Genomic DNA, 21,885 nt, shown 5'->3' with positions numbered 1-21,885 from the left:
TTCATAGTGTGGTCTTCAAAAAAAAAAAGAAATTGGGTCGTAATTTTCACTTGTTTAATAAGGTACATGTTACACACTACTGATAGTATGTACTTTAAAGCAAATACCAAAAATTACGATAATCTCATGTGCACATATGATACACATTTATATACAAAAAGAATTCAAATAAATAAAACACAATAAATGGAATATAATACTTGCACGAAATAGTAAAAAACTATACAATCTAAAATGGCACAAATTATATACGATGGCAATCTGTTATATAAATGAAACTATTTAAAAATATTAAAAACATTCTTTCCATTCTCACACCCGAAATAAAATTGTGGTAATTACCTGGTAATAGTAAAAATCACAACGATAAAATATAAAATAAAAAAACAATCACAGAAAGTATGTGACTTGGACGTTTACATACAGAGCGATGAATGAGCAAAGGGGATGTCGCTACGGTTAAATTGTTCCACTATTGCGTCGTACTGAAACGTGGCAAGAAAAGTTCCAGTAGCAAAAACACGAAATGAACGGTTAAAAATATAAAAATCAACTTTGTCTCGCGAATCCAGCCACACAAAGACACATTTGTGTTGATATATTGCATTCAAGTGTCGAACAACAAGAAGCTACAGCTAGAGCTGTATAAGGAGGAAGAAGTTAATTGTTCTTATCTGTTAATTAGGCCTGCTATATGTTACTTTAACTAACAATTATTAGCTTAAAACATTCAACTAGGTTTTCGACTCCAGATCCCAGACTAACGTCGAAATTTTACCAAACCAAGCGGCAATATCCCATTTTAATCTATTTCAAATCCTTTCGCAATTTAAAATATACTGGTCCCATTAATTTGAGGGCTTGATGGACAATAATCTTGAAAACAAAAATTTCAAAGCATTCAGTAAATGAATTTTTATGCCCCACACGAATATTCGATGATTGACAGATAAGAAGCGTTATCTGTCAACGTCATTCAAAGGTAACTAGATCGAGATGGCGTCTTATTCATTATCCTGGGATCTGGACATTGGACTAACATTTATTTTCAGAATGTTTGGAAGAAGTGCTAAAACACCGTTGTTTCGTTGAACAAACATCAAATTCTATGTTCTCAAGATAATTCCGACAATAAAATCGGAATGATATCTCAAAAATAGTTTATCTCCTAATCGTCCGTGGTCTCCTGTACTGATAAGTTGACGTAGGTGTCCCAATGAAAGTTACTAAGAAAGATCAGTCTTTTTAAAGCATACGTAGTGCTAATAATAACAGACTATAACAAACACGCGTTCGTTAAAGTTTGAATTGGAAAAAAAAAGATTAATAAGAAAAATATCCCTCGAATACCTCGATTCGACAAGGTTTAATACTAGAATAAATAATAAGGTCAGTAACGTACACATTCGTTAAATCAGTGTAGGTTCAATTATAAGATATTCCACCGTTTGAATGGATTCAATGTACACAACCTGCCTTCGAACTTTACTCTTCGAATCCGATAAATAGAAAAAAATTCGTTGTTCGTATATTTCGTAGAAACGGCATTTTCACTGAATTCTCTCGCCCCAAAACAAAATTTTTCTCGACCATCGAAAATATTGACTTTTCTATCGTTCCAACAAGTTCACGCAGCAGACTTCCCGTTGACAGACGTCAACTGCGCGTAACCTCTGTGAACGGTTGACATATGTCACCTGTCAAATTAAACTGACATTTGACAGCCGTAAACACGAACCATAGTCTTCAGAATCGAACAATTCTCATACCAACATACTGGAATCCCAGACACGCTATAAATTGGTCGATTCCACCAAATATTGCTCCGTCGGGCCGCGTTTTTTTTCCCCGGCTCAAAGGTATGTTCGGATGAAGATTCTGAAACGATTCTCGAGGGATTATGTCGTCTTTTTGCCGCCCCTGGGTTTGATCGACTCCGACAGCTGCCACATCGCGTCCTCCGGTATTATGTCGTCGAAATTCTCGAAGAACTGGATGATCCTCTCGTTTTTCTTGAACGAATATGTACTGAAAGGAAAAATAATCGATCTTCGTCGATCTACAGACGAAACTGAAGGGAAACTCACCATTTTTTGAACTTCTTCATGTTTTCGACTATGTTGAACTGCTGCCATCTCTTGGAGAAATTAATCATCCCGTCGGGCAGCAGATTGGTATTTCCGATATGGACGAACGTCAGGTCCTGCAGCACCAACCCGCTGAAACGAAAAAAAATTAAAGACGACGAGAATAAAAGCGAAAGGGATAGTTACATGTAGGGTATGCAGGGCGGTTGAGTTTCGGCCAAGGCTTGGCGATAAGCCCTGAAACTAGACGAGCTATCGATGAGTGCGCAGTACTCCTTCAACCCTTCCTGCACGTGCTTCTGCCACTCCAACCTACGGATGGGGGCCGAATCTAGGGCCGACAGCAGCGCTAGGTACGAATTGAAGTTGTTGATCTTCCTAAGGTGCTTCATGATCTTGATGAACTTCAGGAAGTACTTCTCGCGCGTCTCCTTGTTATTCATCTGGAGGATCTTCGTCCTGGCCCTGCGAACAAACAAAGCGTCAAAATCTACCAACCCAATCCCTCTTTTACCCACCAATAGGACATCTTGTTGAAGTGCTCAGTGAACAAAGTGAGATTGGGACTCCTCTCCTCGTTCTGCTCCTGCGCCCATATAAGCACCTCCGGTATCTCGATCTTCATGAACAGCTCGGCGTCCAGAAGCGTCATCTGTTCGGCGATCTGTTCCGACTTGAAGTCGAGCAGGGTGAGCGTGCGCGGCGTCAGCGAGATGCTCGTGAGCACGTTGCTAGCGCCCTGCGCGTTCCTCTGCTTGGCCTCGTGACGCTCGAGGTGTTTGACGCGCAGCGCCTTGGCCAGCGTCAGTTCCCCGCACGATATCAGCTGTTGCACGAAGTTCATCAGCTTCTGTTGCAGTTCCTCGTCCAGATCCACGCTCCTGTAACGTTTTCGATCAGAAACGAATCGATCTAGACTCAGGGGATTCACTCACGTTAAATCGCTGACCACTCTGACCATGAGGGCGAAGGCCTCCCTAGACCTTGGTCTCTTTTCCGTCTTGTAGTAGAAAAAATTGTACCTTCTGATCAGTTTGGATATGAGATCGAAGGGGGTGATGAATGTGCGATAGGTGGTCAAGAAGGCTTCTTGATATGTGAAAACTGTAAGAAAAAGTCACGATGAAGGGAACAAGGAAGGGAAGAGTTTGTTCGAGTACACCCATGCTAATTCGAATTTTTCCTATATCATAAGGGATTTTTAAAATGTGAACAGATTTAAATTTCGTGTATCTAAATTATCGGTGCTTACTACGTATAAGGTACATAACAAGATGAATCTTATTGTTGTAAGCACTGGTCGGTTCATCCAAAGATAAAACTAGACAAGAGAAAAAGTGAAGAAAGCATGCAAATAATGTTAGAAAGAAGATGGTGAGAATCGAGAAAGTTGTAAGTAGAGTATCCAGTATTTTATTTTAAAGGAGTGGGGGGGAGGGTCACTAATTGACATACCGGTCTCCATTTCTTCTGTAGCCGCAATTAGCAGCGAGAACGGTTAAAAGCACATGAACATGAGAAACGAAGAAAACATGTAAAAACTAAAACTCTACATTCTTTCACTGATCATAAATGTATTAATGCAGGTTATGATAAAGGGAGGCAGATCATCATCGCTTTTAATGGACGAAAAACAGACGAGGAACGTCCTGTACATACTTGATGTATCTTTGACAAATATTTCAACAGTAGATTCTAGTATGATTTGCGACACAAAATTGAAAATGAAAAAAAAACTGATGACATTACAATAAAGGCAAAAGAAAAGGTTTAGCATTCAGTAATGAATTCATTCAATTTTCAAAATCCATCAAAATTGGGAAGTTCTGGAGCCAGTTCAACAAATTATTATAGGTTACAATCCCGCCCTGAAATATTTAAGTGGTCATTACAGGAGCACTCAAATTTAAGGTTAGCTTCAGCCATTTAAATTTCAGTTAACAGCTGGTGCAACGTAATTTAAGTTAGGCCCATTTGCACCAATCCCCCTTAAAATGAGTACTTAACTAAGCGTAGTTTAAAGTTAATGGACGCTTAATTTTATTGTGAGTTGCACGACTGCGGCTTAATAGAATCTTAAGTAAGGGGCCCTTAGTTTTTATATCTAGTTATATTTCAGTTTTTTATTTTGGTGCAACTTCATTCTAGTCTAACAAAGCCTTTTCATTGGTTGGCCGGTTGCCAATGATCGTTGTCATTTCATTAACCTAACTCTATTGCCTTGTCAGTCAGTGTCAAGTAAACTATTTTATTATTATCAAAGAGTGACAACTTTTTGTTGCTGAATTTGCATTATTATTGATAATGAAATGGATTGTCAAATAAAAGGTACTTGTCGTTATTAGAAAAACCACAGCAGTTCTGCAGCCAGTTTATGAGTTCAACAAATTATTTAAGGTTAAAACGAGGGTTAGAATCCCGTCCTTAAATACCTAAGTGTTCGTTACAGGAGGCTAGCTTCAGCCATTTAAATGTCACTTTACAGTTGGTGCAACGTAATTTAAGTTGAGGGTTCATTTTAAGGGACACTTAACACTAAGTGCGTTTGGTGCAAACGGGTCTTAATCTGTGACACTACACATCTGTGGACCTTTTAAACAGAGATGTATTCAGCCGAAGTACCCAATTTTTCAAATTTCACTGATACTTTTTTAATTTTGAGCATCAAATTACTCGAAATAGCGTCCAACTTAGTTTCAAGTGTTGGGTTATTTGAATTTTTGGTATTTTCATGGTACGCGCGTATTGGTTATAATGAGAAAACTGGAAGACGTGGGTGATATGTTGCCTTCGAAAAAGATTAATCAAATAAATGAATATCCCGAAATTCATCTCATTCGATAAAACCGTTTGTGAGATAAAAACTAAAATAACATTTTTTTATGGTTTTTCAACAGCCTGTATCTTTTAAACCGAGCCGATTCTGAAAAAACGGTAAAGGAAGAAAGTGTTTCTTCTGACTTCAAGAATCTACTGTTGACATATTTGTACGAGTCAAAGACTCACCCTATATATTTTCGAGGTATAGGTAAGATTGATTTGCCTCAAAAACCATGATAAAATGAATTTCGTACATAACGAGGCCAAAAACACCTCTCTCCGCTCTGAAAATCGAATCGGCGGAAGGGCTCTCTACGTTCCTTAGGGTCTGTAGTTTTTAAACGTCACCGTGATTCGGACGTGGACAATTTAATCAGTTCGCCACACTCAAAATCGAAAAAAAAAAAACTACTCACCGCCATTCTTAGTGGCCTTGGTCGCCTGGATGATCAGGGCGTCTATGGTACCGCCCCTGATGTCCGGCCCCTCCTCCTCGGGCTTCTTGAACACGAGATACTCGTCGACCGTCAACTTCTCCATCAGATCGACGTCGCATATCTTGACGTCCTCGTCCTCCTTGGCGGACGCGTCTTTGTCGGCGTCGCCGGTGTGTTCCAACAGGTCCGGAAGTACCTTGGCGGGCGTCGCGTCGACCTGCTTGGCGGTTTCCGTCGAGCAGGGCGACTGGGGCGGCGACCTGCCCTCGGACCTGATCCTCGGGCGCTGCTTGGGCGGCAGCGCCGGGGGCAGGCAGTTGGCGGCGGGGCCGGACGCCGAGATCGGCGAAGGCGTACGACTGGCGAAATTTTTTTCTCGGTTATTTTGCGTTTTTGTGAAAGGGAGATCCGTGTAAGATATAAAACGCAAGTTAGACCTAGTTATGAGGAGCACCGTGGATCAATGGCGTGTATAAATGAAAAGTTTAAATGGTTGTTTATCTCGACTATACAAATACTAATCTAAAGGTTGATCGGGTATGTAGTCAACTCTATAGTTTTTTAGCTCTTTATTGTATTAACCAAGCTTTCGGACAATGTCTTGTCCTTCTGCGGGGCTACTAGAAAAATTGCAATAATGTTGTAAAAAATACAGAAAAGGTAAGATTAAAAAAATTTACAACAATGTGAGACTTAACTATTAAGAACGATAAAATTAAAATATCCATATAAATCATCAGTTAAAATCTCAGATGAATCTTAAGCCAACATTCTAATTTTAAAAAGAAACACATGAAACAATGTCAAAGGTTAAAAAACATAGAAGAACAAAAGACACAGACAGGAAAGACAATTGAGGCCAAGCAACGTCATAAACTAAGAAAGTACAAAGGCGTTTTATCATGATGATTCTGTCATGATGATTCTGTCATGATAAAACGCCTTTGTACTTTCTTAGTTTATGACGTTGCTTGGCCTAAATTGTCTTTCCTGTCTGTGTCTTTTGTTCTTCTATGTTTTTTAACCTTTGACATTGTTTCATTCTTTTAAAAATTAGAATGTTGGCTTAAGATTCATCTGAGATTTTAACTGATGATTCATATGGATATTTTAATTTTATCGTTATTAATAGTTAAGTCTCACATTGTTGTAAGTTTTTTTAATCTTACCTTTTTTGTATTTTTTACAACATTATTCCAATTTTTCTAGTAGCCCCGAAGAAGGACAAGACATTGTCCGAAAGCTTGGTTAATACAATAAAGAGCTAAAAAACTATAGAGTTGACTACATACCCGATCAACCTTTAGATTAATGAAAAGTTTGTTGATACTCCCCTTGAAGTACAAAAGTGAGGTTGTATCGAGTCGTTCTAGACGTCTGAACCTCGACGAATTCAGTTTAAAAAGGATCCGATCCTCGTCGCCAAATTGTTAATTGTTGATGGCATGGGCTTTGCCATGTGAGGCCGGATCCCATACTTGTCGCCAAAATGTTAATTGTTGAAGGGTGCTCGTTTATCGCGTGGACTTTGGGTTTGTTGGGATCCCATCCTCGTCGCCAAAATATTAATGGGGAATTCTCCCCAATTTGAGTTATCACTGCGTATGCAAGTTTAAACTGAATAATTATGAGTTTCATTCATGATTTTTTCAAATGCACCGCGGAAGCTATCCAAAACCATTCTTCAAATACGGAGTTTTAAAATTTAAATCGCTTGGTTTCGAGTTTACGATTTGGCAACAGCGCCTACTAGACAATGAAAAGAACAATGTCCTCGTTCGTCGCAGACTTCATAGGCAGCCATCTTTGTCTATCTCGTCAAGGTAATGTATTTGTTGTCCTTTATTATCAAGGCATATTTCAGTCGATGTTGCCAACTTGTGCGATCGAAATGAAACGCTTAAAATTTTATTTTTCATTTTTAAGTGCTTAAAATAATTTTTTTTGGGAAACTGTTGAAATGGTTATTTCAAAATGTGACGTTTCGAAGATATTTCATAAAAAATACATCATTTTCGTCAGGAGTATTCCCTATTGTTGAGGGATGTTTGTTAATAGCATGGTCTTTGCCCTCGTGGGTTCGGGTCCCATACTCGTCGCCAAATATATATATATATTTTGTAGCAGGGCGTTTGATTATATTCATTTATTACCAACCTATCAGTAGAAGGACCTTTCTAAGAAACTTTGCCAACCTTTTATCAAAAACTAACGATACATCGACTCCATTATAACCCTCCTCTTGGTCGTTTGCGTTTCATATCTCAACTTAAACGGACGAATCCTTCAAATTAAGAAATAATCGAGGCTGATCTTTCATCCCCCTCGACCTTACTCACCTCTGAGAATCGGTAGAAGGTATAGAAAGGGTGTGGGACTGCGACAGAGAGCTGCAATTGGAGATCTGACTGAAGGAACACGACTGCGTCGTCGGCAATCCGGGACTGGTGCTCTGCTGCACCCAGTGCTGAGCGTGCGTCATGTGCACGGAATGTCTCATGAAATCCTGATCGTTGTCGTTCGACTGACAATTGCCGAACATCTCCATGTACGCCATTACTGAAATCGGGAGAACAATGAACGATTTTTGTACGTTGGCGACAGAGAGAGAGGGTGGTCATATAAGTTCATGCTAAATCGACACAAACACACAATGAATATTGATACGGACATGGTCAAATACGAAACACAAAGCTGCTAAATAAGGGGTAATCCAACCAGAAAATGACGCGGTTATTAGATGTGGATGTTTTATTCAGTAGTTCCCTCGATTGGTGTCACGTACCGAATAGGAATGTCATTCAAATCCACTTTCGGACGAACATTGATCTCAAAACTTCATCAAACGATGAAAAATTACCGCCATGCAGACAAATTAAAAGTACATTTCAGTAAAACTAAACACACAAAAACGTCATTCACATTTATCGAAGACTTAAAACCCTTTAATGCGTTTCAAAACGAATAAACGTTAAAATTATGGGCCCCGAACAAGCCCCGTGAGGAACACCCCCTCGAACGTTGGACCTACGGTACGTTCGGCCTACAATCGAAGGAACTACGAAATCGAAAAAGTAGTGAAAGTTCACAGACCAACAGATAACCTCTGAGTAGCCCACTTACCAGAGTAAGCCACGGATTGGAACACTAAGGAAGAAATTTTCCAATATAGCTCGATACACACACAGATCACGGATCATCTTAAATTTCATCGAAAAATCCGTGTAGTAAACCACGGGGACGGGTTAAAGGGGAAAACTTACTGTGTCTCTTTTTTACTGGCAAAGGGGGCGGCTTAGAGCTGTCGTCCTCGGCGTTAGACGCGACGCTGCTGAGGCTCTGATGCGACTGATGCATGCGGCAAGTCACCAGCACCTCGCCCTCTGAAAATACGCCACTTTCAAACATCGCCCATGTCGCTTCTTCGAACACTGACTGAGATAATTTATCAATGAAGTAATCATAGAGACTGATAATGTCACGATTTGTTATTTAAACCACAGACGTGTTAACATAGAACAAAAATAACGCAATCATAGAGTCTTGGACCATAGACGTTTGGTCATAGATCAATATCTCACCCAGACCATAGAAATTCTTTTTTCAATCTGTCACTCACCCATATTGCCCTCCGGCACGTTGTCATAAGGCGACGGCTGCCTCTCCTGTTTCTTCTTGGTCTTCTGAGGTAATGGAGGCGGCGACACCGTTCCCAGCGAAGCGAAATCGGCCTCCTCCTTCCCCGAACTCGTCTGGGTGTTCGTGGACACGATGGAGCTGCTGCTGCTCGTCTTCTGCTGGTTCTGACACTTGACGCTCAGCTGGTAGGTGGCGGACTCTGCGAGGCTCTGGGCGAAACTCTCCGATTTGACCATCTCGCTGGAGGAGTTCACCGAGTGTTTGGTCACCTGCTGGGTGCTGATGGTGCTCTGTTGCGAGCTCCTCTTGGAGTAGTACGACGATCTGTAGGACTCGGAGGACACGATGCCGGAATCGGTGTTGGAGAGGCGGTGGTAGTCGTACTGGGCCTGGTTCAGGTTGGCGTGGTTGGATATGCTGGAGCTGAGTGAGGATTCTTCCCAGGAGTTGTAGGATCCGTTCGTGGCTGCGCGAAAAAAATAGTGAACACTTTGAAAGGCTGTCTAGAGTGCAATTTTCTATGAAATCATCAACCGGTGGTGTTTCTGGAATCTACAGAACGAAATCTATGCACTTCTCACCCTAGCACAGTCATAAAACACCCCAATTTTCACAGAGAGAAGCAAATATGTGGTTTTAGGGGGGGGTCTAACATCTTGCTCATTTTTTACCCAAAAATTTGGGATTTTCGAATTCGATTCTTTGATTTAGTGTTGAAGCCTGACTAGTGCTGATTACGAAACCGGAAATCTTAATTGGATCGGACGAGTATAACAGGAGATATCGCGGATTGAAATTTGAAATTTCTGAAAAATGCCATTTCGACAATAAAAATCTAAACGAAGGGAGATATGCTTACGATTTTATTTTCAATCGATTCTGCGTGTTCGAAAACCTATATTTCCATACCAAATTTGTGGATCTGCGATGCTGATTTCGAGAAAAATGATTTTTTTTTTCCATCTTTCACTTTCGAGTTAACTTTGAAAGGCTGTCTACGGTGCAATTTTTCATTGGCTCGTCAACTCATTGGTTTTTTGGAATATTCAAAACGACTAGTGTGAATTTCTTCCTCTGGGGGAATGATTAAACACCGTACTTCTCAGAGGGAGGACCAAATATGTGATTTTAGGGGGGTGTAACCCCTTGCTCATTTTTGACCCAAAAATTTGGGATTTTCGAATTCGAGTTTTTAATCTAGTATTGAAGCCCGACTAGTGCTGTTTACTAAACCGGAAATCTCAATTGGATCGGACAAGTATAACAGGAGATATCGCAGATTGAAATTTGAAATTTCTGAAAAATGCCATTTCGACAATAAAAATCTAAACGAAGGGAGATAGGCTTACGATTTTATTTTCAGTCGATACTGCGTGTTCGAAAAACTATATTTCCATACCAAATTTATGGATCTTCGATGCTGATTTCGAGAAAAATGATTTTTTTTTCCATGTTTCACTTTCGAGTTAACTTTGAAAGGCTGTCTACGGTGCAATTTTTCATTGGCTCGTCAACTCATTGGTTTTTTTGGAATCTTCAAAACGACTAGTATGAATTTCTTTCTCTGGGGGAATGATTAAACACCGTACTTCTCAGAGAGAGGACCAAATATGTGATTTTAGGGGGTCTAACCCCTTGCTCATTTTTGACCCAAAAATTTGGGATTTTCGAATTCGAGTTTTTAATCTAGTATTGAAGCCCGACTAGTGCTGTTTACTAAACCGGAAATCTCTATTGGATCGGACAAGTATAACAGGAGATATCGCAGATTGAAATTTCCAATTTTTGAAAAATGCCATTGCGACGATGAAAATCTAAACGAAGAGAGATAGGCTTTCGCTTTTACTCCCAATCGATTCTGCGTGTTCAAAAACCTATATCTTCATACCAAACTCTCGGATCTCTGTCACTGTTTTCGAAAAAAACGAATTTTTTATTTTTCCACTGTCGAGTTCACTTCCGAAGGCTGTCTAGAGTGTAATTCTGCATGGAATCATTCACCAATGCTTCTGGAATCTACAGAGCTTCCTATTCTCATTCAGAGACGAAACCAACATGACGGATAAATATTGACCATAGATAGATCACTCTAATCAATGACATTGACGTTTAAACGTCAGGCGTAATTTCGAATTAGATCTTCTATGATCTATATGTCATTTGAGACGCGAAAGATTGACCTACTCACCGAAAATATCGGAGCAATGATTCTCGAACGTGTTGTCGTAATCGTAGATCGGATCCATCAGAGCCTTGATTTCTTCTTCTTCCCTCGACATGTTCAGCATCGAATCCAAACTACCGCTACCCGACAGGAGCGATATGGAATCGTCCGGCGATTTTGACCTGAGGGACAACCTGAAAGGGCAAAAAACGATCACAGAGGAATCGGCGCGAACACGAACAAAAACCCACCTTTCCAAAATCGAAGGCGAACCGTCCGGCGTAAAACTGTCGTCCATCACCTGATTCAGTCGGTTGTTCTTCTTCTTCGGCGGGAGGGGCGGGGGCGTGATGCATCTCGTGATATCCGACCGTAGTATGCTGCGGAAGAACAAGTTAAACTCGAGAAATCGACGAATTTCGGTTGGCAACGCTGCTCAATGACAGCAAACTTGACAGTTTTCGCTCACCCGTCTGGTAGTGGTGGTTTGGGAGGCGGCCCGGAGTCCTGCAGGATCGACTCCGTGCTGTGACTGCCGCGAACGGAGTGGTTGGAAGTCTTCTCCAGGATGTCCCTCTCGCGGGGCGTCAGGGGTATGTCGGGCAGCGAGTTCCTCTGCGAGTTCATCTCGAGATTGCTGGTTCCGTAGGAGGACAACCTGGGCACCGTCTTGTAATTCGACTGTTGCTGCTTTATTTTCTCTTTGGCAAGTTCTATCAGGTCCTGCGAAGGGTTTGGGGGTGTTAAGTAAACATGGAAGGCCAAAAACGGTACTCTGTACTCTATGACTCGAATCGATATTACCCACCCCTGTCCGTCACCGGTTCTAACCTCACTTCTGTCACGATTTGTTTACATTTGCGTTTAAACGTCAAAAATCTGAATTTTCTCCTCTCTTACCTCACGCCTATTCCAAACAGTTTTGCCCCTCTTGCTGTCAACGACGAAAAATCGTCGAAATTGAATTTTTTCGTAAATTATTCTTTTAATACGTTTTATACATTTACGGAAAGGGCATTTCAGGGACTCGGGAATTCCCTCCCTTTTTTACCATTCCTATGTTTAGTATATAGATTATTGGCTCACCCTGACTGCGTGCTCCACCTGCGACACCACCTCCTCCACGTTCTGCTGGTCCAAGGCGGCGCTGTCGCAGTTGATGAGGACGTCGTCGCACAGCTTTATCAGCCTGGCCACGCTCTGGTACATCCCCTGTGTGGCCGAGGTCACGCTCGAGCTAGAGTCGGCGGCCACGGACGACTTGATGGCCAGGTTGATGTGCCACACGCTGTCCAAGATGAGGGTACCGTTGCCGGGTAGCATCAGGAAGATCTGCTTCTTGAAGACGTCCCTGTAAAAGATCACTGGCGTTGTAATCGCATTCCGCGAAAACGACTGAACCGATTTCGTTCGTTTTTTCTTTAAAACCTTCCTCATACTTCGTAGAAGGTTTATAAGACTCAAAAATTTGGAAAAGTTGGCGGGGAAACTGAGAAAATCAAAAAAATCAACCTGAAATGCTTCAGCGCCAGCTCGATCTGTTTCCAGAGGGCGTCCAGTTCGTCGATGGGGCCCTTGTTCTCCGGGTAGATGTGCTCCATCTTCGACGACCTACCCTTCGGACTGTTGGAACGTACCCCCTGACCTGCGCAGCCGCCACCACCTCCCACCGGTCCTCGCATCTGCGATATCTTCCCCAGGAAGTCGTCCTTGAAGGAACGGGCCCTGCGGGCGAGCTTGGTGCTCCTGAAGGACGCCTTGTGACCGCCAGGTCCGGAGCTGGCCAACGGCGAAGGAGACGAATTTTCGCTTTCTGAAACAAACAGGAAAAAAATCGTCAATATCCGAGAATCAATTGAACAAAATCTGATTTAATACCTGAATACCCGCAACAATTCATCTCGCGACGAAAACTTAAAAAAGTTTTTTGAACCAGTTTCATCGCACTTACTATAAATGGACTTCATGTCGAATGTTTGCGATTCGAGGTTCATTAAAAGACGATAATTTTATAATTAACCTTGAAGCTGCAGAATATACGTGTAATTATCAACGAATTAGACTTGGATGTTGAACCTCTCGATATATTAGAGTCGCACTGAATCATCGATTTTTCTGGATGTGAACCGCTCACACGATCATATCCCTTGATACATCATTCTTCGGAATTCCACAGAAAAAATTTAGATCTGAACAGAGATTACTTTCAGTTTGAACATCGAAAAATATGAAATTATGTTCACTATCTATGAATTTCCTGAGAAAGAAAGGAATCATAGAAAATTCGCGAAATTTATTAATTCTCTCACCTTCATGTGAAACTACCAAATAAACCATCGTATCACAAATATAACGCAACGCTTAGAACAAACGGTGTAATACCGATAATAAAAACAGGGAAATACACATAAATACAATAAATTTCTCATTGACGTACCCTTGGAAGCGGAGAAATCAAAACCACAAAAAACAGTATCCGCAAAAACCCTCTATGGCACCACAAACTATCAAAATATTCTCGTTAACACTATGAAAACGAAGTACGTCGAGATTTAGACACACCACTTCACTATCGTCGAACAAACTACTACAGGAAATGACAAAATACGAATTTCCCAAACATAAACCAGACGTGAATCCACTATCAAATCATTCTGTCGGTTTCTGATCTCATCAACGTAACAAATCTCTACACGAAACTCACAGCCCTACCCGTTTCTGTGCTCTCGCTCCAAATAAACCACAGTTGAGGTAAACATCTATACAAATACAGATATAGAAGTCGACTCTGTGGCACGTAGACTGTACGGTGTTGAAGAAGGTCATAAGAGTGTCGGACAACACAATGACTAACTGCCCCACCGATACTGAATATTAAGGATATTGGACGATGGGACAAAAGGGGAAGCTCAAGAGAAAACAATGAGGCTCTTCTCCTACCGCTTTCATCGTTTGGGCTATGAATAATTAGACGAATGCGAAATGTCTAAAAATGGTTAACTCACGGTCAGAGACGGACTGGAAGAAAATCGTTAGTAGGGTGAGGATCGTATTGTTTGGTGTGGTACGCCTTGAACTACTTTGATGAATGGAGACAATTGCTTCAAATCGTGGGTGTATTTAATTCCTTGAAAATACACAGATTCACTGCGTAGCAACATCTTTTCGAAACTGAGGACTATTTAGAGAGATCGATGATGGTGTTTCCGAAGTCCGATCCTGTATCGGGAGGCGCCACAAACTTCCATCTCGTCTATAAATAAAATGAAGAATTTCCAAGTGAAACTTCATTTTTACCATACATTTCAATACGATTTTTCGTTACAGTTCAAAAGGGAATAAAATAGTTCGTCTATTTATGTGCGGAGAGCGTTGAACTTGAAAAATTTTCGTCACATGTCAGCGATTGTTCGCGAGGGATGTCCAAAAACAGATTTGTCGTGATTTACTGACCATCGACGCCATTGTCCCTCAGCTCAGACCACAGTTCCACAGAACAGTGATGCCACCTGACAATTTCTATGCGCCTTTTAAAAACAGAAGCGACCGAGGCCACAGAAACGAAATCGCTCGCGTCAAACGAAAAGTCAGCATTTTTTTCAAACGAAGTCAAATTTTTCAAGTGTTTGAGCGACACTGAAAGCCGCGTTAACCGAGAGGACCTGCAGGACACTCTCAGCCGATCAGTCGTCAAGATGGGCGACAGCGTCGATTCCAGGGCGAAGACGCAGGAGAAGGAAACGGGAGTGGAAAAGGTCGAAACCGTCGAAGAACCGAAGGAAACAGCGGTCAAGACGGACGAACCGACCGGCGACGCCGACAAGGGCGATTCGACGGCCGACGAACCGGCCGACACGGGAGAGAAATCGAAGGAGGCTACAGCCGAAGTGAAGAAAGAGAACGTTGAGGAGAACAAGACGGAAACGATTTTATCGTCGCAAAGTTTGAAATCGTCGAATCCATCGTTATCGATGCCGTAAGTGGAAGCGTGCCGTATTTTCGAAGGAATATTTGAAAATATCGAGAATTCATACAATTTCATCAAAATAACCTTGACATTGACAATTCGATGATGCAAATACATATTAACATAATAAGATCAACTCAAGCCTTCAAAATTATACCACAGATTTATAAGAATCATATACAATACATTTTCATCACCATTCAGCATACCTCTATCTAACCTAAAATCTAAAATTCCCCCTTTTTGATCATAGAAACGACCATGTCGTAGTTCCACCTGTCACCGCCACCCCGAAGAACGTCAAGGACAGGCACTTGAACCGCAACCAGAGCGACATCTTACCCTCGTTACGCGAGATACCTCGCGAGGAAGATCCCTCCCTCATGATCTTCTCCAGCAAGGGTCTGCCCACCAAGAAGTACTTCAGGCGCAAGGAGGTCAATTCCACCATACTGCCGTTCGGGTTCAACGAGAAAGAGGCGCCCCCAACGGCGCCCTCCACGCCCAGGATCAAGGTGGAGGCCGAGCTGACGCCCAAGATCAACCAGATGGTGCCGAAGAGCGTGAGGAAGATGGAAGAGGAGGCGGCCAAGAGGGCCCCGTTCGGCGACAAGAACCCCAACGTTCCGAACCCGAGCGTCTCGAGGAACGTGCTCACGGGGTGCGGAGTCAGCTCCAAGGACGAGTTCAGGAGCAGATCGGCCAGGCGTAAAGGTACGCTCGAAAAGAAGAAGAACCTTCTGTCGATAAATTATTTTCTATGACCCGTTTCGACACAGGTTATCTCATAGACATAGACCAAATTCTTGATGAAAAGTTTAGCACTAGGAAAAGACCATTATTTCACCATTTTTTAACTTGTAGATGGAAATCCTGTGTTGGGATTAGGATACGATGAACCTGTGGTGGCTAACAACACCGGCAGAGTACCTCCAGGTGGATTTTCCAGCGGACTATGGTAGATGTGGAAATCGAAAGAAAGGACGTTCAAAATACAAACCAATAATGGCTTTACGTTGTTGTGTACCTTTTTTCGACACAATGTCAATTCGGAAATATAACCTATCTGAATAAATATTCCATATGCGATTCAATACCCAAATTTGACAGATGTAAAGTAAAGAAATTATTAATAATTGTTCATGGTTATAGTAGTGGTTATATCATAGAATATCTTATTACATATGAGTGACCACAGAACACAAATTGCAGACCATAAAAGAATATGATGTGTACAAAACATAGACATTGACTCAATGTCTCTATGTCCATGGTACAAAATGAAATCCGTCATAGAATAATATCAATTTCCATAGAATTTTTAGTACTCTCAAATATGCGATTTTGAGCCGATTTAAACTCACTTTTTCCATATTCCGGTTCCGGGGTAAGCCTGACCGATATAAGAACCGCCGGACACCTCCTATTCGAATATTCCCTGCCCTCCAGGCTGTACTTCTTCCGAACCCTCCGTTTCAGACTCAGCAAATCTTCGAAATCGGGCATTGCGTACACTCTCATTAGATCTGCGGCGTTCGTCAACCACGATCACTTATCACTTCGGATTGCAACCGTTTCGTCGTCTGTATTGTTTTTGAATCGATTGTGTGATATCTTCGGATATCGGGTTCAAATTATTATTGATGTTTAGAAAGGGAAGGTGAGGTCAACGAATTGACATCGATATTTTGAATTATTCATGGAATATATGTTGTAGAAGAAAGCGGAAGCTCGGTTGATATCTCTCGACTCTGAGGGGATATAGATATTTTTTGTTTTTCACTAATAGACCGAACCATTTAGCGAGTTCCATAAAGTGGTCACATTATTCACTGGACACAATAGATAATTCGCGTATCTCGTAATCAATTAGCGAAAATCGATGTGTTGGTTTGTCTGCCGTTAAATCGGATTAAATTAAATATATGAATTTGGTACAACGCATTTCATTTTAAACAGTATAGCGAATATCACTTTGTCGATCGTGTGCGATAAAAGTGAGCACTGCAAAATAACGATGACTTTATCCCGGTTTTCTAAAATTATTCTGCGACGAAAATTTCTATTTAGAGCGCAACAGTTGTGAATACATAATAAAATTGTCTTGTCTTACTGTTGACCCAGTCATTGAATTAATTGGGCATGCTTCTCTGTTTCCACGTGATCCAAGATCGTGATAAATAAATTACAGATTACGATCGTGAGACAATTGAGGAACATTACATAATGAATTTACGCCAAGTAACATGAGAAACAATAATTGGTATGTGGTTTTGACTTTTTTCTAGATGAATATCTTGATTTCACATCATATGACAATAATTGCTGAAACGATATGTTTGAATGAACATTTCAAATGATTTCCAGTTCAACTATCTGTGGTTCAAAGTCACAGAAAAAACTCATACTCTGTGGTAAAAGCCATGTGTCTCAAACCACAGATTTCTACTCCTTACGACTACCAGTGGCGGTACCACGGGTGATTTTGGGGGGAGGGGCATAATTTTATATTCGAAATACTGTGTTTGTTGATCCCATCTTTTTGGGAATTTTTGGAATGACATCCCTTTCGAATCGCGTATCTTCCAGAAAAATCAGCACAGATCGGAAAGTGATGCACATTCCGAAGAAGCAATTCTTCTAGTAATAAATCTGAGAAGCAACCGTTCGGTCTTGACGAATTTTTAACTGAAATAAAATAAATAAATACAAACTATTCAAGATTGATATAGAATCTCAGATTTGCTAGAACGGATAGGATCATCTGCTTTAGTTATTACATTGTTATCCTTAGATTTTGAAGTCTGTAATATTCATCAACTGGAGAACGTCTAGCCCATCTTTCTCTCGAAAAAGTACCGGTGCAGGACTTCCACATTATAATGCATGTATGAGATATATGGCAATATTTCAAAGTAATAACGAAATAACGTATTCATGTCATAATTATTACAGCATTTTTGGCACTTGTTAAGACCATTGGAGACAATCAAGGTTAATTGAATAATGATCTCGAATTATTCTTCGGTATTATGTATGATTCATAGTCTTCACCACTCCATCTGTTAGACTCATGATTTAAAAAACAATAAAGAACCATTCCAATTGGAGTATCAGAGACTCAGTGATATTCTAATCCAATCTTGAAAGCTATTCTTCATTACGTTATGTTCGTTACCTCAACTAGGTGTTTAATAAAAATTTCCCTCCATTCTAAATTTAAGGCGAGACCAATATCCAAACAGAGATTTCTGAGCATTATCTGAAAAATGGTATAATGCCACTTAACCTAAATCTTCATGAGAGGTTCGGCCGAGTTTCCTTTATTTCATGAAAACTACAGCTAATACTCATGTTGTTAATATATTTGAGATACTGAATGATCCTCATGATAATGAGCTTTCCAAAATAAAGGCAAATACATAGATTCAGAGATTGCCCATACAGAATAGTTCAACTGTCAAAGACAGCATTTAGGGCTCTTAAGTGAACCCACAAAATGAATCATTCAATTGCCAAGAAAATCAGAGAGAAATACAAGAAATTCCAATGGAGTGCAGTTTTCCCCAATACAAATAACCACATGAAATTGAAATCATCAAAATAAACATTGAATAACTTACCTTGGACATATTTCACTGATTTAGGTGTTGAAGTCATATTCAAGAGAATCCATTAAGTGCCATCACCCATTCATTCTACTAGATCACAACACTACATTTTACCTGAACTTGAAAAACAAAAATTGGTAATTTTTAAGGAAATACATGTTTCCAAAAATTAATCGGCACTCAGAAATGAAATTACTGAAAAGAGTGACTTAAGTGGCGACATCTATATCACATGCACTGAAATTCGTGGGCCGATTTCTATCGACCGTTCACCCCTGAATATCGCCGCGTTGTCGGTTCTAACTGTGTTGTTTCTTTACCTTTTAAATACCAAGGGGTTATACCTGATTTTTGGGACAAAAATTGAAAATCGAGACTGAAAAAAATCAAAACTTCAAATTCTTTCTTCAATTTGTTCCTTCTGATTCGAAGAAAATCATATTGAAACCTTACAAACGTTCTACCAGTGCAGCGGAAAAAATCTTCTGGAACTTGATTAATAAATAAGAAGGTGAAGAAATGTTCTGTATGATATGCAAAGTAATCACGAATTACTCTTCCTTTTTTTCCATCTGAATCTCTTCACCTCGGACAGAGGAACTTCTCTTTGCTTCGGAATTTTAAGTAGATATGGCAACGTCAGAGGTAAATTCCAAAGCATCGGGTATTTTCGTACGCAATCGTATTGAAAAATAACAAGCCCAAGTTCACCTGTCAAAATCACTCGTCAATCATTGTCATTAATGACACTTTCGATCTGATTCTGAAGGGAAAATAGGAAATATGAGTTGAATTTGAAATGTTATTGCATGGACATCTTTAGAATACCCCAGATTCGTCACAATTTTGTTTCGTAAACAAGGGTGAACTTTTTTTCGATTATATGGAAATATCGTTCTATATAGTTCTCTTTTAGAATAAATCACAAACACCATGGGAAATTCTAGTATGAAACAGCATATCAATACAGCCCAGAAGACTGGAGTATTAAAGGTATCTCAAGGAAAACTATCGGAATTTCCTCCTTCATTTAGACAATTGGAGAATAACCTAAGGACGTTAGATTTATCAGAAAACAAATTTTTGGTATTACCAGAGGAAATAAGCAGGTTTATGCAATTGAAACACTTGAATTTGCAGAAAAATAAGCTTGCAAAGATACCAGATTGCATTGGGGCATTAACGAAACTAGAAACATTGAATGCTTCTCATAACAATCTGAGTGCATTACCAAGAACACTGTCTAACCTAATCCATTTAAAACAAGTATATATAAGTAGTAACTACTTGAAAGAGTTCCCATTGATGTTCTGTGGGTTGAAACACCTGGATTTATTAGATTTGTCCAAAAACGAAATCGAATCAATTCCTTCTGATGTAGCAGGGTTATATGTGACTGAACTTAATCTGAACCAAAACCAAATAACTTTCATATCGCCACAAATAGCAGAATGTCCTCGTTTGAAAACACTAAGGTTAGAGGAGAACTGTTTGCAGCTATCTGCAATTTCCCCAAAGATCCTGAGGGATTCTAAGATAGCAAATCTGTCGTTGGATGGAAACCTTTTCGAGCCTAAACAATTATCGGATATTGATGGCTATGAAATCTACATGGACAGGTTCACAGCAGTCAAAAAAAAAATGTTTTGACTCTTTTAATAATTTAAAGAAGTGGTAATCTGGTCAAATAAGAGAGACAACTCAATAAAGGTTTGTAACTTGCATCTACAATCATCTATCAAACATTCCCTTTGCACAAACAAAGCAACAAGGTTTCCCCATCGTTTTCTGTTATGACGCACATGAATTAGGTGTGAGAAATTAACTTAATCAAAAGTCGGTGTTTTATTTTGATGAGATGGGGGTATCCTCATTTTATGATTGTAAATTATTTTTCCGAATAGAATTTAAATATCGTTCATCTTTTAATTCTTCACTCATCATCATTGAGTCTTAACAGCATTGCCCCCTTCATGGTTAAATAATGTCGAAAGATAATAAAAAAGAAGCCCTTTATCTTCTTATAAAACTCCGTCCTTGTTAAAAAACAATACTTATCTACAAAATGAACATTTCTAATTTCACCACGAAGAATTTTACCTATTTTTGTTGTGTTCTTCCAGAAGGGGGCTTAAGTTTCAAGAAAATCTTCATTTAAAAGCGTATTCTCAATGGAACTATAAATTAAGTACTATAAACTCAAAACCATGATATTGAAGTATCGTATGTTGAATTTTTATCTCGTTACTGTCTTCATATTCATTCTGAAACAAATCATTTTGTGATAATCCATTCTTAATGCATGATATCATTCAAATTATAAAATACTTTGTATGTAGAATAGATAATATGAGGTTTTATTCAATAGGAACTTTGAAATTATTATCAGGTTAATTCTGATTTTCCTGTTGAATTGAAGATACCGCGCATTTAATAGGTCATCATTAGTATTAATATTTCTGCAGTCAATTACGTTTCATGCATAAATTGTATTGGAAAGATTTGATGAAAAAAAATCTCTAGTCATAAATTACGCATCAATTCTTTGAAATATGTAGAAACTGTTTTATATATACTTTTTTCGATAGAGCCCTAGTTAGATTCAGCTTTCCCTATCGCTAATTATGTGATTTTTATCTACTAGTATTTAAAATTTAATTATGTAAGCTCTGAAAAATCAACTATCTATATTAATATAAGCGGACCAAATCGATTAATGTAGTATTTGCTCTTGCAAACTTGTGTCGCATCTTGAAAATTGCAATTAAACCTGAGGTGAATTTTGTTAGTTTTCGTCTGACTAAAAAAATACGTTTCCTCTACTTAAACTCATTGTGATTCCATAACTGTGTGCATAAACTGAGTGGCGCTGAATAGCTGTATATTTTTTACTTGTACTGTTGGATCCTCACATATTTTATACTATACACTTTAGCTGGATGTATGTGTTTCTTAATTCAATCTTTGTACACTAAAATCTATTTTCCTAATATTATATTATATCTAAGAAGTATATTATAAGTGGATAAAACAATAAATGTGGTTGTTATACGTATTTGAATAACGTTCTTCATTTTATTGCTCTTCCTTGACTAGATAACCTTTGCATTATGCAAAGTTATCTGCTTGATTTGGCATAATCATCAAATATTACGGATTA

At 39.7% G+C, this 21,885-nt stretch overlaps 3 protein-coding genes across 8 annotated transcripts; 2 read left to right on the top strand and 1 right to left on the bottom strand.

Moving 5' to 3' along the window:
• Positions 1-40: 40 nt before the first annotated feature.
• Positions 41-18,954, bottom strand: LOC123315283 (guanine nucleotide-releasing factor 2). Of its 5 annotated transcripts, none has more exons than XM_044900927.1 (16): positions 18,738-18,954; positions 12,660-12,960; positions 12,234-12,498; positions 11,617-11,870; positions 11,399-11,527; positions 11,172-11,341; positions 8,964-9,449; positions 8,608-8,727; positions 8,468-8,491; positions 7,684-7,903; positions 5,324-5,703; positions 3,023-3,191; positions 2,606-2,968; positions 2,274-2,552; positions 2,088-2,219; positions 41-2,028 (listed from the first exon to the last, which is right to left on the bottom strand). In XM_044900927.1, exons 1-16 carry the CDS (start codon positions 18,772-18,774, stop codon positions 1,899-1,901), a joined length of 3,459 nt encoding a protein of 1,152 aa, XP_044756862.1. In that variant the 5' UTR covers positions 18,775-18,954; the 3' UTR covers positions 41-1,898. The 5 variants fall into 5 exon arrangements, with proteins under 5 accessions (XP_044756862.1, XP_044756859.1, XP_044756863.1 ...); XM_044900924.1 differs by lacking the exon at positions 18,738-18,954 and adding an exon at positions 16,479-17,151; XM_044900928.1 differs by lacking the exon at positions 18,738-18,954 and adding an exon at positions 13,585-13,995.
• On the top strand, positions 14,678-16,208 carry LOC123315287. Its single transcript, XM_044900934.1, has 3 exons — positions 14,678-15,123; positions 15,368-15,828; positions 15,979-16,208. Exons 1-3 carry the CDS (start codon positions 14,843-14,845, stop codon positions 16,074-16,076), a joined length of 840 nt encoding a protein of 279 aa, XP_044756869.1. The 5' UTR covers positions 14,678-14,842; the 3' UTR covers positions 16,077-16,208.
• Positions 18,955-19,426: 472 nt separating the features above from the next.
• Positions 19,427-21,780, top strand: LOC123315288 (leucine-rich repeat-containing protein 57). 2 transcript variants are annotated; one of them, XR_006537936.1, is made up of 3 exons: positions 19,427-19,588; positions 19,642-20,435; positions 20,849-21,780. XR_006537936.1 is itself a non-coding variant. In XM_044900935.1 (2 exons), exon 2 carries the CDS (start codon positions 19,659-19,661, stop codon positions 20,373-20,375), a length of 717 nt encoding a protein of 238 aa, XP_044756870.1. In that variant the 5' UTR covers positions 19,427-19,588; positions 19,642-19,658; the 3' UTR covers positions 20,376-21,780. The 2 variants fall into 2 exon arrangements, 1 of the variants encoding a protein (XP_044756870.1); XM_044900935.1 differs by having other exon boundaries at positions 19,642-21,780.
• The last annotated feature ends 105 nt before the right edge of the window (positions 21,781-21,885 follow it).

The sequence above is a fragment of the Coccinella septempunctata genome, chromosome 6, assembly GCF_907165205.1.
Source record: "Coccinella septempunctata chromosome 6, icCocSept1.1, whole genome shotgun sequence".
Lineage (NCBI taxonomy): Eukaryota > Metazoa > Arthropoda > Insecta > Coleoptera > Coccinellidae > Coccinella > Coccinella septempunctata.
This window is presented reverse-complemented; position numbering and strand designations above follow the sequence as displayed.